Raw genomic sequence first — 13,391 nt, 5'->3', positions numbered from 1 at the left:
TAGTCCAGCCTTGGAGAAAACAAACATGGTACTATCAGTACAGTACATTTTATGCTGAAGTCTTCCACCAGGGATAATCCCTGTGGAAAATAAGGAATACAAAATCTACTGAGGAAGAAACTAGACTATTTTGCCCCCCCCCCCAAATTGTGGGGATTAATGCTGGTTTAATTTTTGATGGGTGAGTTTTCATAAACAAGACCCCACCCCCCAGACCATGAACAAATATAGGCAACAATTTCTGGGGGGGGGGGAATCCTTTATCTGTACGGAAAGGGATTAAAAACTTGGAGACACTCTGCATTCTTCAGGCTCTTTTGTAACATCCTCATCAGGTTCAGTGTCACTGGTTGGAATGTTTGTTTCTTGGTCACTGTTCTTTTGGTCCTCCCGAAATAGATTTCGACGAAGTTTGAAAGATCGTAGCCTTTTGAATGGCTTTGGTCCACTTGTAGTTACAGTAGCCTTTCGCTTAATTACCTGCCTTGTCTCAGCTTCAGGGCAACTATTTTCTTTGAACATTAACGTCAGCCAGTCCATTATTTTTGTGTTGTGGTCAATGTTGCAGTAATGCTTAGAAATCTGTCTTCCTTTTAAAGTAACACTGCTTGACTGCAGTCCAGAATTTGGGAAAAAGTTTTGCAAAGCTTGACAGAGGAAGATATTTTCTTTCAATTCATCTGGGTGACTTTTCTTTGTTTGGGTAACTTCTGAAACAGACAGAGGGTATTTTCTTTTGATATAACAGCTACATCAGCCTACAAGACTTCCAACTGCGTAGAACAGCAGCTGCTTGATTGGTAACTATTTAATGAGTAGTCCTAAGACTTTGGCAAGCCTCAAGTCCCTTGATTTGGATGACGTCACAAACTATGGTTAAGGAAAGGCAAAAGTATGGGGCCTGAAACTTGCTGAAGCCTTTTCATATTGTGCGAAACTACATAGCATATATGAAATAGAAGCACATACATTCTAAAGAAGAAGAAGAAGAAGAAGAAGAAGAAGTTTATTTATACCCTGCCCTCCCCAGCCAAGACCAGGCTCAGGGTGGCTAACAACCAATAATAAAAACAAGTTTATTAAAATACAACTTAAAAAACATTAAAATACAACATTAAAACATTAAGATGCAGCCTCTTCACAGGAGGAAAAAGGAAAAAAGAAAGAGGGGGAGGGAATCAAACTGATTCTAAGCCAAAGGCCCTGCGGAAAGAAATCAGATCCTGCAGGGCCCTGGTCTCATGAGACAGAGCGTTCCACCAGGCCGGAGCCAGTGTTGAAAAGGCCCTGGCTCTGGTTGAGGCTAAACTAACTTCCTTAGGGCCTGGGACCTCTAGGGTGTTGCTATTTATGGACCTTAAGGTCCTCTGTGGGGCATACCAGGAGAGGTGGTCCCGGAAGTACGAGGGTCCTAGGCCGTGAAGGGCTTTAAAGGTCAAAACCAGATATCTGAACTATTTGCTGAACGTAGCTTTTACATCATCAGAGTCATTTCTAGACAAGTAAGTATCTATATCAGAGGTAGCCAGCCTGGTGTCATCCAACTGGCTGTTGTATTCCTAACCATTACCGACCCCTGCCAGCATGGCCAGGGGTTAGGGTGGTGAAAGCTGAAGTCCAATAACAGCCGTAGGGCACTGCGTAGCCTATTCCTGATCTATGCTCTTGGTTCCTATTGTAGAATTCTGAGCAGTGCCTGGTTTACCACTTGATTAAGTGTGTAAGCTCTTTTTGCAGGAGCAAAGGCTGACAAGTAAACTGAAGATGCCAAAGGTAAAGGGAATCCAGTGACAATTCATAAGCGCACCCCTGCTTTAGAATCAGAACCAAGAGAGTGAATTTAAGATCCTAGGACAGGTATTGAAGTAGGAACCTGTAACTCTTATTCTTCTGTCTCCTACATTTCTATGGAGCTTTCACTAAAGGGGAATGAGGGTTCCTATTTCAGCTCTGGAAGATTACATACCCTGTCAGTTTAATGACATGTAACAGAAAGTTAGGTGTTTTAAGTTACCTGCAGTTTGCATCTGTTCTTTTTTCCTTCGTACTTCTTGTCTCAGTTGATCTACTTCTGCTAGCAGATCCTCTACTGATCTTTCAGTATCCGCTACTTTACTGCCTATATTCTAGGAGAGATGGGAAAAATGGGACACCTTGTGGAATAAATTGTCATCTTATCCATATACAAATTATTCATTAAAAAGCTTAATCAAAATGTTTAACAGCTAACTGATGATGGCTATCCTCTACCTCCACAGTTGGAAGTACCAATACTTCTGAATACCAATTGCTGGAAATCACAGAAAGGGAGAGAGAGTTGCTCTTTCACTCATGTTCTGCTTACTGGTTTCCCACAGGCGTCTGGTTGGCCACTGTGAGAACAGGACACTGGAGTAAATGGGCCACTGGCCTGATGCAGCAGAGCTATTCTTATGAAACTGAGGCACTCTCTATGTGTGCTGTTGGAGACTAGATAATGTTGTCTCTGAACACTTAACTTCCTGAATAAAAGTTGTGTGATTAAGCTTTCCGGTGACTGCAGAACAACAGGTTTTTCTGGAATACAGCCTAAATAAGTGTGATTCTGCACATGGAACTCATTTCCCTACCTATGGTTATTTCTAGGATACACAATAATATTATATCTGCCTGGTGCACAAGTTAATGGGGTTTACTTTCCCCTAATTTTCAGCTTCAGGACATTTTGTGTCAACATTTCTTCATATAGATTGTGTTGCCAAACACTTATTTCAAACTTTGTGTTACTGGTTAAAAGGTGCGTGAGAAGTTTTCCAAAAGCATGTAACTTACCTCCATTTCCTCCTGCAAGGTGGCAGACATTTCAGCAGTCTTCAGAACCTCTTTTAGAGACCCATCTTCATTAAAAAATTCTGACCTTTTGATACAAAAAAGAAAATCTAGAATGTACTATTTCCATCTGCCATTTTATGCAAAGTGGCTTTTGAAATCTCTAAATTTTGGCATTGACAACCGAACACAACCTTTAAAAAAAGGTAAAGGACCCCTGACAGTTAAGTCCAGTCACAGACGACTCTGGGGTTGCGACGCTCATCTCACTTTACAGGCCAAGTGAGCCGGCGTTTGTCCGCAGACAGTTTTTCTGGGTCATGTGGCCAGCACGACTAAGCTGCTTCTGGTGAAACCAGAGCAGCACACGGAAACACCGTTTACCTTCCCGCCACAGCAGAACCTATTTATCTACTTGCACTGGTGTGCTTTTGAACTGCTAGGTTGGCAGGAGCTGGGACAGAGCAACGGGAGCTCATCCTGTCGCAGGGATTCGAACCACCAACCTTCAGATCGGCAAGCCCAAGAGGCTCAGTGGTTTAGACCACAGCGCCACCCGCGTCTCTTAGCTGACATGAAAACCTTGCTGATGGAATTGCTGGTTAAAATAAGACAAGTTTGTTTATAGTAAGTTAAAAGTCGATCTCCAGTGTAGTGAGTGGAGTTCTTAAAATAATGCAAGTACATGTTTTTCCTTAGTAAACACCAGACAATCCAGCTGTCTAGGCTGAAGCCTACCATCCACCCCTCTCTTTAAAAATTACTTATCCAAACAGTGAAACTGAACCACTGAGAAACAAGAGGGGAGAATCCTGGTTTGCAGAATTAAAACAAAACAAAACTTTTTAACACCGCTGAAAGAGAAGCACTTAAAACAAAACTGTCCAATGAGGACTGAGCATGCTCATAAGATACAAGCAGGCTCAGAATGCTGAGTGTCAGGTGAAAGAGAAAAATGGAAACCTGAAGGAGGAAGATTAAGTGGCTTGCTTGGCCTTCATTGTGGTCTGGTTCACATATGGCACTAAGCATAAATGCACAAACTCACAAGTACTTGCAGCAGAAATTGCAAGCACTTTGCTTCTGCCTGAACCTGGGTTTGTGGTTTGTCTCACTTGACAAACTGCAAGCGATAGCCAAGGTTTGTTCTTGGCTTACTGTCCAGTGTTTGTCGGAGGGAGACAGACCACAAGGCTGAGGTTTAAATACAACACTATGCCAAACAATGGCTTTGCTGCAGGTAGCACAGCAGCATGAGGACTGAAGGAGCAAAGCAGCCACTATTTCTGCTTTGATTACCTATGCACTCAGGATTAGCTATGGTTTAGCTTGATTTTACATGCATACTGGGCCAATTTGCAATATCCAGGAAGAGGCCATAGCTGGAACAGAAGCACTCGTATTAGGGGAGATGAAGACACACTGTAGTATTTTCCCACTTGTATGAACTTAAAAATGGAAAGCGTAATGCTGGTGGTCAAGAAAAGAGGTTTAAAGACTGTCTCAAGGCAAATCTAAAAAAATGTACTATAAACACTGACGACTGGGAAACACAGGCCTGTGAGCGCTCCAGTTGGAGAACAGCCTTTACCAAAGGTGTCATGGGTTTTGAAGACACTCGAACTCAGGACGCAAGGGAGAAACGTGCTGAGAGGAAGACACGCTTGGCAAATCCACACCGTGATCAACTCTTGCCCGGAGACCGATGTCCCCACTGTGGAGGGATGTGTGGATCCAGAACTGGCCTCCACAGTCACTTATGGACTCACTGTTAAAACCGTGTTTATGGAAGACAATCTTACTTGGCTACGAGTGATCGCCAAAGAATAAGATGTATTTGTGTGTGTATATATGTGCGCACCCCCCCCCGCAAAATATATACATATACACACACAAACACCCCCCCCCCATGCTGCTAGCTGGCGATCATTTGGAGTCACCAAAAATGCAATGCAAAAAAATTAAACATCCTTTTCATACCTGTGTTTTGCAACTGCTCTACAATAGCCAGAAGAAATACAAGAAGCAGATGCGGTATGGTATCCGTGCTCTTCTGCCATTCTCAAATTGGCAATAACAAGAGGAACTTTCTGAAAAGGACTTTAGAAAAGGATAAATAGAAGAATTTAATATAACTACAATGGGAAGGTTTACTGAGTGCACGAAATTGTGCCATTCCATTATTAATTCTTAAGACATCTTACTTTTGAGAAGAGTTGTATAGGATTGCTTTGTATGTCCCACTAAGTTCAATGGGGTTTACTCCCAGGTTTGCAGCCTTACAAAAAAAATCTTATACATTCTTACCTGGGAGTTAATGTCTACTGAGCTCAGAGCAACTTACTTCTGAGTAAACTTGCTGAGAAATATGCTTTTAATATTTTAAGACTGAGCACTGCTCAGACACAAACTAATCCCGTGGTTGTCTTGGAACTTACAAAGATGGTGTGCAATGCCTAGTGCAACTGCTATTACTGTATTAACTAGACTCTAATGCGCCATTGAATCTAATGCGCACCTTAATTTTCGCAACGTGATTTGGCCAAAAAAGATGCGCGTTAGATTTGAGTAAATACAGTATTATGCTTCGGGACAGTTTGCTATCTCCTGCACCACATCAGCTCTCAAGCTTTTTGCGCTAATGTGATGTTGGGTCTCTCCCGCACATTTCTGTAGAGCTATCACAAGTCTAATTATGTGCAAGATTGCAGTTAATGATATCAAGAGTAAGAAAGCGAAATTTCAACGGAAAGAAATCATTTCCATTGAAAGATTTCCTCCAAATTTCAAAGGAAAAGGGATTAACCCAAGAAAGTGATTAGCTATATTTCACTGAGTTACAGAAGTGCACTAAAGGGTGACGAATATACTTACCCTTCTTGCGGTTTATGTAAGGCATATTCAAGTTTGTAAGTGGATAAATTTGAAGACGTTGGGCTGAAAGTCAGTAACAGGAAAACAAGGCCCTGATTTGCCAAGTGTGACTGTAAATGCTTATGAAGGAGCCGTTCTCTGAACGTCATTGTCTGATCAGTATTACGCCTGAGTTTGTACCAGCCCACCACAGTCTGGAAAAGAAATGGAAATCTGAAAATTAGATATAGTTTCTAATAATAATAATAATAATAATTTATTATTTATACCCCGCCCATCTGGCTCGGTTTTCCCAGCCACTCTGGGCGGCTTCCAACAAAACACTAAAATACAATAACCTATTAAACATTAAAAGCTTCCCTAAGCAGGGCTGCCTTCAGATGTCTTCTAAAAGTTTGGTAGTTGTTCTTCTCTTTGACATCTGGTGGCAGGGCGTTCCACAGGGCGGGTGCCACTACCGAGAAGGCCCTCTGCCTGGTTCCCTGTAACTTGGCTTCTCGCAGCGAGGGAACTGCCAGAAGGCCTTTGGCACTGGACCTCAGTGTCCGGGCAGAACGATGGGGGTGGAGACGCTCCTTCAGGTATACTGGGCCAAGGGCGTTTAGGGCTTTTAAGGTCAGCACCAACACTTTGAATTGTGCTCGGAAACGTGCTGGGAGCCAGTGTAGGCCTTTCAAGACTGGTGTTATATGGTCTTGGTGGCCGCTCCCAGTCACCAGTCTAGCTGCCGCATTCTGGATTAGTTGTAGTTTCCGGGTCACCTTCAAAGGTAGCCCCACGTAGAGCGCATTGCAGTAGTCCAAGCGAGAGATAACTAGAGCATGCACCACTCTGGCAAGACAGTCTGCGGGCAGGTAGGGTCTCAGCCTGCGTACCAGATGGAGTTGATAAACAGCTGCCCTGGACACACAATTGACCTGCGCCTCCATGGACAGCTGTGAGTCCAGAATGACTCCCAGGCTGCGCCCCTGGTCCTTCAGGGGCACAGTTACCCCAATCAGGACCTGGGAGTCCTCCATACCCGCCCATCTCCTGTCCCCCCAAAACAGTACTTATGTCTTCAACCTCAATCTGTTAGCCGCCATCCATCCTCCAACCGCCTCCAGACACTCACACAGGACCTTCACTGCCTTCACTGGTTCTCATACCTCTTGCATAATGACTGAGAGTCACCCTATTGCTGGTGCTAAAAGGTGATTTTACCTGGGTTCCCTAAGACTCAGCTTAGCTTGTTTTCTGAGAAGCAATGGAATTTCCACCAGCCAAGGTACTAGGCCATACTTAAAATGTCTCTTTGGTAACAACAACCATGTGCCCATAATGTGAAAAGTTGAAAAACCATGTCACTGGCAGAGCAACTGTTTGTATGTTCACTGTGACGTATGGTCCACTGTATTCAATTGAGCTTCTTTGCCAATAAGTATGTGGAGATAGCAGTCAAAAGCTGCAACACTAGACACACTTATACTTGCTTGGAGTAAGCCCACTGAACTCACTGGGACTTACCTAAAAGTAAAACCTGCCTGTACATGTCTAATAAGAACCAGTCTGTAGGATATTATGCATGCATTTAAACAAGAATATAGTAGTAATCTATCATATCCATACATTTCTATGCACACATTTCTGTTTTGTGAAGAGGTTAGTTCTAAATGCAAAATACCTTTTTGCAACTCGACAGTATATTATTCAGCAGTGGCTCGTTCAATTCTCCTGCCGAGTTGTAAAAGCTGGAAAAGATAAGAGGAATCCCAAGGGCAACAGGTGCTGAATCAAAGACATTTCTAGAGTTGCATTGGTTTTTATTACTAAGCTTCACACATTTGCTCATACAGCAAATGAACACAGGGTATAATGGTAATTTCAATAAAAATACAGAAATCAAATCCTTTAGACCTTTGGAAGAGAAGGAAGTCATGGAGAAAATCATGTAACATCTTCTACCCTGAAATAATAATCATTTTGTTTGATTTACTGACTTTCCATATGTATTGTTCAACATCAATTGAAGGCATATTTATTTACCCAGGCTTTTGCCGCGTGACGACACTAGCACCAATATGTATTCAATGAATGTTTGCCAAAATTGGTGTTTGCATATTTTTTAAACCTTGTTTTTAAATTTTTGTTGGTTGTACATTGCCCTGAACTCCTATGGAGGATGTGCAACTAGTAAATGCCTTGAATAAATAAATAAAAATATGCATTTCTGCAAGAGGATAAACAGCAACAATGTTTTCAGAATGGCGTCCATATTTTTAGAAAGCTCAAAGCAAATCATTTGAACATTACATGTATTTTTAATTGGCTGAGTACAGATTGCTAGTACAGAAAAGGGTCAAGCAAACAGTGATTCGTATTCTTTACAGATAGGTAGCCGTGTTGGTCTGCCATAGTCAAAACAAAATAAAAAGATTCCTTCCAGTAGCACCTTAAAGACCAACTAAGTTAGTTCTTGGTATGAGCTTTCGTGTGCATGCACACTTCTTCAGATACACTGAAACAGAAGTCACCAGACCTTTCTATATAGTGAGAAGGTGGGGAGGGGTATTACTCAGAAGGGTGGTGGGAATGGGTGATTGGCAGATAGCTGTGATGAGCCTGTTGACGACTCTTAACGACTGCAATAGATCTTACAGGAAAAAGCAAGGGGTGAGAAGGTGAAAAATGGCTTTGCCATGTATAATGAGATAAGAATCCAATGTCTTTGTTAAGACCAGGTCTCTCCATGGTTTTAAGTTTGGTGATAAGTTGCAATTCAGCAGCTTCTCTTTCCAGTCTATTTCTGAAATTCCTTTGTAATAGAACAGCTACTTTGAGATCTTGTATAGAATGTCCTGGGAGATTGAAGTGTTCTCCTACTGGTTTCTCTGTCTTGTGGTTCCTGATGTCGGATTTATGTCCGTTTATTCTTTGGCGTAAGGTTTGGCCTGTTTGTCCAATATAGAGAGCTGAAGGACACCAGTAATACCCCTCCCCACCTTCTCACTATATAGAAAGGTCTGGTGACTTCTGTTTCAGTGTATCTGAAGAAGTGTGCATGCACACGAAAGCTCATACCTAGAACTAACTTAGTTGGTCTTTAAGGTGCTACTGGAAGGAATCTTTTTATTTCGTATTCTTTAGTAAGGCAGATGTTAAAATTTATTTGGAAACATATTTCTGCACATTTTTACAGTGCACATCAGATTGCTGACACATCTCTTCACTAGCTTTAAAAATAAATGTAGACGTAGTTTTCATCTGTGTCTGAGGTGTACCACCACAGGCGAGGACTCAAATGACTCAATGCTTCTTTGTACAATAACACAGAAAACTAGGTTATCAGGTAAAACCCAGCCTTCTGCCCAATATGCTATGTGCAGTGGATATTCTTACATGGAGGAGCATTCAGTAATATGACACAAATTCTCACATGTAGTCTGAAGCAGTACAGCTCAGATACGCTTAGGTCTAAGATATAAAATAAATGTTCATAAATGTACCAGGCAAACACATACATAAATATATAAACCGCGTGTCTGAAACAGCACAGGAAAACAGTCTTAAAGCCATTTTGACTAATTTCAGTGACCTCAAATATTCCTCTGCAGTTTGGGTGGAAATGGGAAAAGCCTCCCCGTTGTCTCTGTGCTCACAAATCCTGCCTTAAGGGTGAGCCTGTGATCTGGACTCAGGAATAAAGTATTTATCATCACAAAAGAATGGCCAGGATGCCCAGGTAAACCATGGGTAGGCAAACTAAGGCCCAGGGGTCGGATCCGGCCCAATCGCCTTCTAAATCCGGCCCGCGGACGGTCTGGGAATCAGCGTGTTTTTACATGAATAGAATGTGTGCTTTTATTTAAAACGCATCTCGGGGTTATTTGTGGGGCATAGGAATTTTTTTTTGTTTTTCAAAATATAGTCCGGCCCCCCACAAGGTCTGAGGGACAATGGACCGGCCTCCTGCTGAAAAAGTTTGCTGACCCCTGATAAACCCTTCAACAGGTTTTCTGCCAGACAGGATTCTGCTGTAGACTGTCCCCTGTGATGTATGTATGATGTACTAGGGGGTGGTCTTGAGCTACAGGGTGGCAATTTCAAAAGTAATAAGGACTTGCACACCATTGTTCTGGGTTTCTCCTCCCTCCTGGGTGGGGTGAGCACCCTGTTGTAACAGTCTAATAAAAGATCTGGCTTACTATATGCTTTGCTTCGCAATACAGTGGTACCTCAGGTTAATAACTTAATTCGTTCCGGAGGTCCGTTCTTATCCTGAAACTGTTCTTAACCTGAAGCATCACTTTAGCTAATGGGGCCTCCTGCTGCTGCCACACCACCGGAGCACGATTTCTGTTCTCATCCTGAAGCAAAGTTCTTAACCCGAGGTACTATTTCTGGGTTAGCAGAGTCTGTAACCTGAAGCGTCTGTAACCCAAGATACCACTGAATTCTCTGGTTGGCCTCTGTTATTTTCTCCTACCGATAGAGAACTGACATAAGGACTCTATACGGGCTCTTGGATACCCCATAACGAAAAAGGAACAGTTCTTTTTCTTACAAAAGTTCCAAGACCATATAACCAGAGAAACAAATGTTCTGATTCAGATCACACAACTGTGTATAACCTCTGTAGTATCAAAGTATTGGGGAAAGAACTCTCTAAACATGGTTCCCTTGCTTACGTAGGCTGCAAACATTTATCTGTGATCAAGCCCCACCGAAATAAGTTTCCTTAGGCATGCATATTCTGTTGCCATGATCCAAGGCTCTGATTGAATCCATCGCATGAAGTGCTTCATGTGAGGGGGAGGGTTTTACCATCCCCTTGTATAAAACAGAATTCAAGTTTCTTTCTGAAATAGGGTACAGCACTTACCTGAAGGGTTGGTAGCATGGAATGTGACTTTGTATATCTGAAAATGAAACGACATCTTACTTTCCCCTGAATGACTGTGTAGGCATATCTCTGCACAATGTGGTCTGCTGACAGTAATAACTGAATTCTGTGTTTAGTCACAACCTTACAAGATACTCAAATAATTTTAATATTTATTACATCTGCTAGTCTTAAAGCGACTTAAGATGAAGTACTGCTAAAATCAACTAAAAGTCAGAAAAATTAAGAACAATGTACAATATAAAATTCCTAAAATGCTTGCCCACATTCCATTTATATACTTCAAACAGCGGATAAGCAAAAGTCCATGTGACTAAAGAGCCTTGAAAATGAAATATACAGCTGGGCATATCCACTAAAATCACACATCATAGGTATTTTCTCTCATGTGTATACTGACACACAACCTACTACAGTAAATTTGAAGATCTATATAATTTTTCTTCCTCAAAAACAAATGCAAAACAAAGTAGCCAGGCCTTTGAGCACATTTGTTCTCTTTCTGCTGCTCTGAAGAGATAGGAATGTCAAGGGACCATTATGAAAAGCTGTATAGAAATAAAAGAACTACACAGCCACGGGACAAACCTAGAGATAACACTATTCCTTGTGCGGGAGGGAAAGGACCAGCCGAGGAATAAAATACCGTATTTTTCGCTCTATAAGACGCACCAGACCACAAGACACACCTAGTTTTTGGAGGAGGAAAACAAGAAGAAAAAAATTCTGAATCTCAGAAGCCAGAACAGCAAGAGGGATCGCTGCGCAGTGAAAGCAGCAATCCCTCTTGCTGTTCTGGCTTCTGGGATAGCTGCGCAGCCCGCATTCACTCCATAAGACGCACACACATTTCCCCTTACTTTTTAGGAGGGTAAAAGTGAGTCTTATAGAGAAAAAAATACAGTACATCCTGCTGCTAGCCACCATGGAATCCCACAGAATGACTTCACAGCAGCTCAGAAGCAATGCAGCACCATTACCGCGTTCATATATACTGGTATTATACTCAAGAACTAATAATAATATTTTACAAGTGCCACATAATGTTCATTCCGCCCCAAAGGAAATACATCAGTTGGTAGCTGACTTACCAATTGTATACACAACTTCAGCACCATCCATCTGAGAGTCAGTAATGATGTCTTTGGCTTCAGATTTCACCTCCCCAAGGAGGAATCCTTCCTTTGCAATTGAAGAAACACCAGAATTACACATCACTAACAGGAGCTGTATAGTCAGTATTGTTATTATTATTGTTTCTAAACCACTTTATATTTTGAATAAAAAAATCTCAAAGCGGTTTGCAACCTACATCAAAACATCAAATAAAGCAATCCCGAATAAAACATTGCTGAAGAAAGTAAAATATAATGCATACATCCAAAGTAACAAAATGAACAGGAATCTAAAATATTAGATTTCAAAACAAAACATTACAAAGGAGGTCAACTACAGAATGCATATTTAATGCAGCAAAGTTAGCAAAACAAAGCAGGACAAAACAAAATTTTCAAAAGAAAACATTACTGAAGGAAGTCAAATATAAAATGCTCATTTAAAACAGCATAATTTAAGGGCTGGGCCTGGACGGAAGTATTTGAGTCGTCCCCTTTCAAAAAGCAGATCAAATCGCACCCTTTGCCACCGACTAGTCCCAAACTTTAGCAAATTTGGAAGCATATTCTAACATTAAACTAACTATGGATGCTTCCAGGTGACCTCTCCATGAAACATCCATTACTGTATAGCTGTTTTGCAAGGTTAGGCGATTTGTGTCAAGCGAGTAGTGGCTATGGAGTGTCAGACTAAGACTAGGACCCGGGAGATCTGCGAGGAGGGAAATTTGAAATACATATATCTCCAGCACGCCCAAGACACAGTGGAGACTCCACCGCAGTGGAGACGTGAAATCTTCCTGGGGAGGAGGGGAAGCTCAACTTAAGCTGTGCTTTTAAGAGGGGTCGCATAGAGGGTTACGGTCCCTCTGTTGTTACAGACCCACGCAGGGCACCGGGCTAGCTGCGCGCAAAAAGCACTCGGGATTGGGATTCACACGAGACGCGAGGCAACTCTTCCCAAAGTAAGTGGTGGAGGGGGGGGGGGTCTGCGCGCGTTGCAGCTCCGTCGCTGTCTAAAAATGGGAAATGCACACGTGCATATATACACACATGCATACAAACAAACATATACGGTAACCAGGAATGAAACTTGGTGCGGGAAGGGGCAGCCACGGCAGGAGATGCGCACTCACTTGGCCTCTGCACAAACACATACACAACAACAACAACAACACACCCTGGCTCCCTTTTACGCATAAAGCACCCGAGTTCCCATTAAACAAGGACAAGAGGTGCCGGGGCGAAAGCACTTCCTCGGGGTAACCCGAAGGCACCCGCGTCCACTCCATGCGTAATGGCGAGGGGGGATACTCGCCAACGCGGGGCGAAGGGCACCTTTTTACGCACAGTGTCGGAGCCGCTGTTGACATGGTGGAAAGCGAGCGCGCCCACGAAGGCGCCCGAGAGGAGGGCCGTCGTGCTCTCGGCGGCTGCCATGGCCGGATCCGCGCCCAACGGGCCTGTTCAGCCGCGCGGCGGAAGGCGGGAGAGGCCGGTGGGGAAGGAAGCGAGGCCGGCTGCGAAAGGAGCAATGGCCGCGCCCGGCCCTGGAGACCCGACGAGGGAGGAGGCGGAGACATCGGGCGCCCAGAGAGAAAGAGGCCGCCCACTGGCACACAGAGAAAGGGATCTAAAGGGATCTGTACTTGTCTCCAAATAAAGACGTGTGTGTGTGTGTGCATAAGGAATCAGTATACACACGCACAGCC

At 43.0% G+C, this 13,391-nt stretch overlaps 1 protein-coding gene across 3 annotated transcripts; it reads right to left on the bottom strand.

The window, feature by feature from the left end:
- Window positions 1-238: 238 nt before the first annotated feature.
- ABRAXAS1 (abraxas 1, BRCA1 A complex subunit) lies at window positions 239-13,249 on the bottom strand. Of its 3 annotated transcripts, none has more exons than XM_081877059.1 (9): window positions 13,018-13,249; window positions 11,656-11,746; window positions 10,544-10,580; window positions 7,346-7,412; window positions 5,683-5,876; window positions 4,789-4,908; window positions 2,812-2,896; window positions 2,015-2,126; window positions 239-710 (listed from the first exon to the last, which is right to left on the bottom strand). In XM_081877059.1, the coding sequence occupies exons 1-9, from the start codon at window positions 13,117-13,119 to the stop codon at window positions 280-282; spliced, it is 1,239 nt and encodes a 412-aa protein (XP_081733185.1). In that variant the 5' UTR covers window positions 13,120-13,249; the 3' UTR covers window positions 239-279. The 3 variants fall into 3 exon arrangements, with proteins under 3 accessions (XP_081733185.1, XP_081733186.1, XP_081733187.1); XM_081877060.1 differs by having other exon boundaries at window positions 13,030-13,249; XM_081877061.1 differs by having other exon boundaries at window positions 11,656-11,742; window positions 13,030-13,223.
- Window positions 13,250-13,391: the final 142 nt, after the last annotated feature.

This window comes from Podarcis erhardii (genome assembly GCF_964252035.2).
Source record: "Podarcis erhardii genome assembly, chromosome: 9".
Taxonomy (NCBI): Eukaryota; Metazoa; Chordata; class Lepidosauria; order Squamata; family Lacertidae; genus Podarcis; species Podarcis erhardii.
This window is presented reverse-complemented; position numbering and strand designations above follow the sequence as displayed.

What these genes read in the sequence shown, in the direction of transcription:
- ABRAXAS1 (XM_081877059.1), bottom strand. Translation starts at nt 13,119, where the DNA reads ATGGCAGCCGCCGAGAGCACGACGGCCCTCCTCTCGGGCGCCTTCGTG. An exon ending in CCGACACTGTGCGTAAAAAG is followed by an intron (nt 11,747 to 13,017) that starts GTGCCCTTCGCC and finishes TCAATTGCAAAG; the next exon opens with GAAGGATTCCTCCTTGGGGA. An exon ending in CCTTGCAGGAGGAAATGGAG is followed by an intron (nt 2,127 to 2,811) that starts GTAAGTTACATG and finishes CATCTCTCCTAG; the next exon opens with AATATAGGCAGTAAAGTAGC.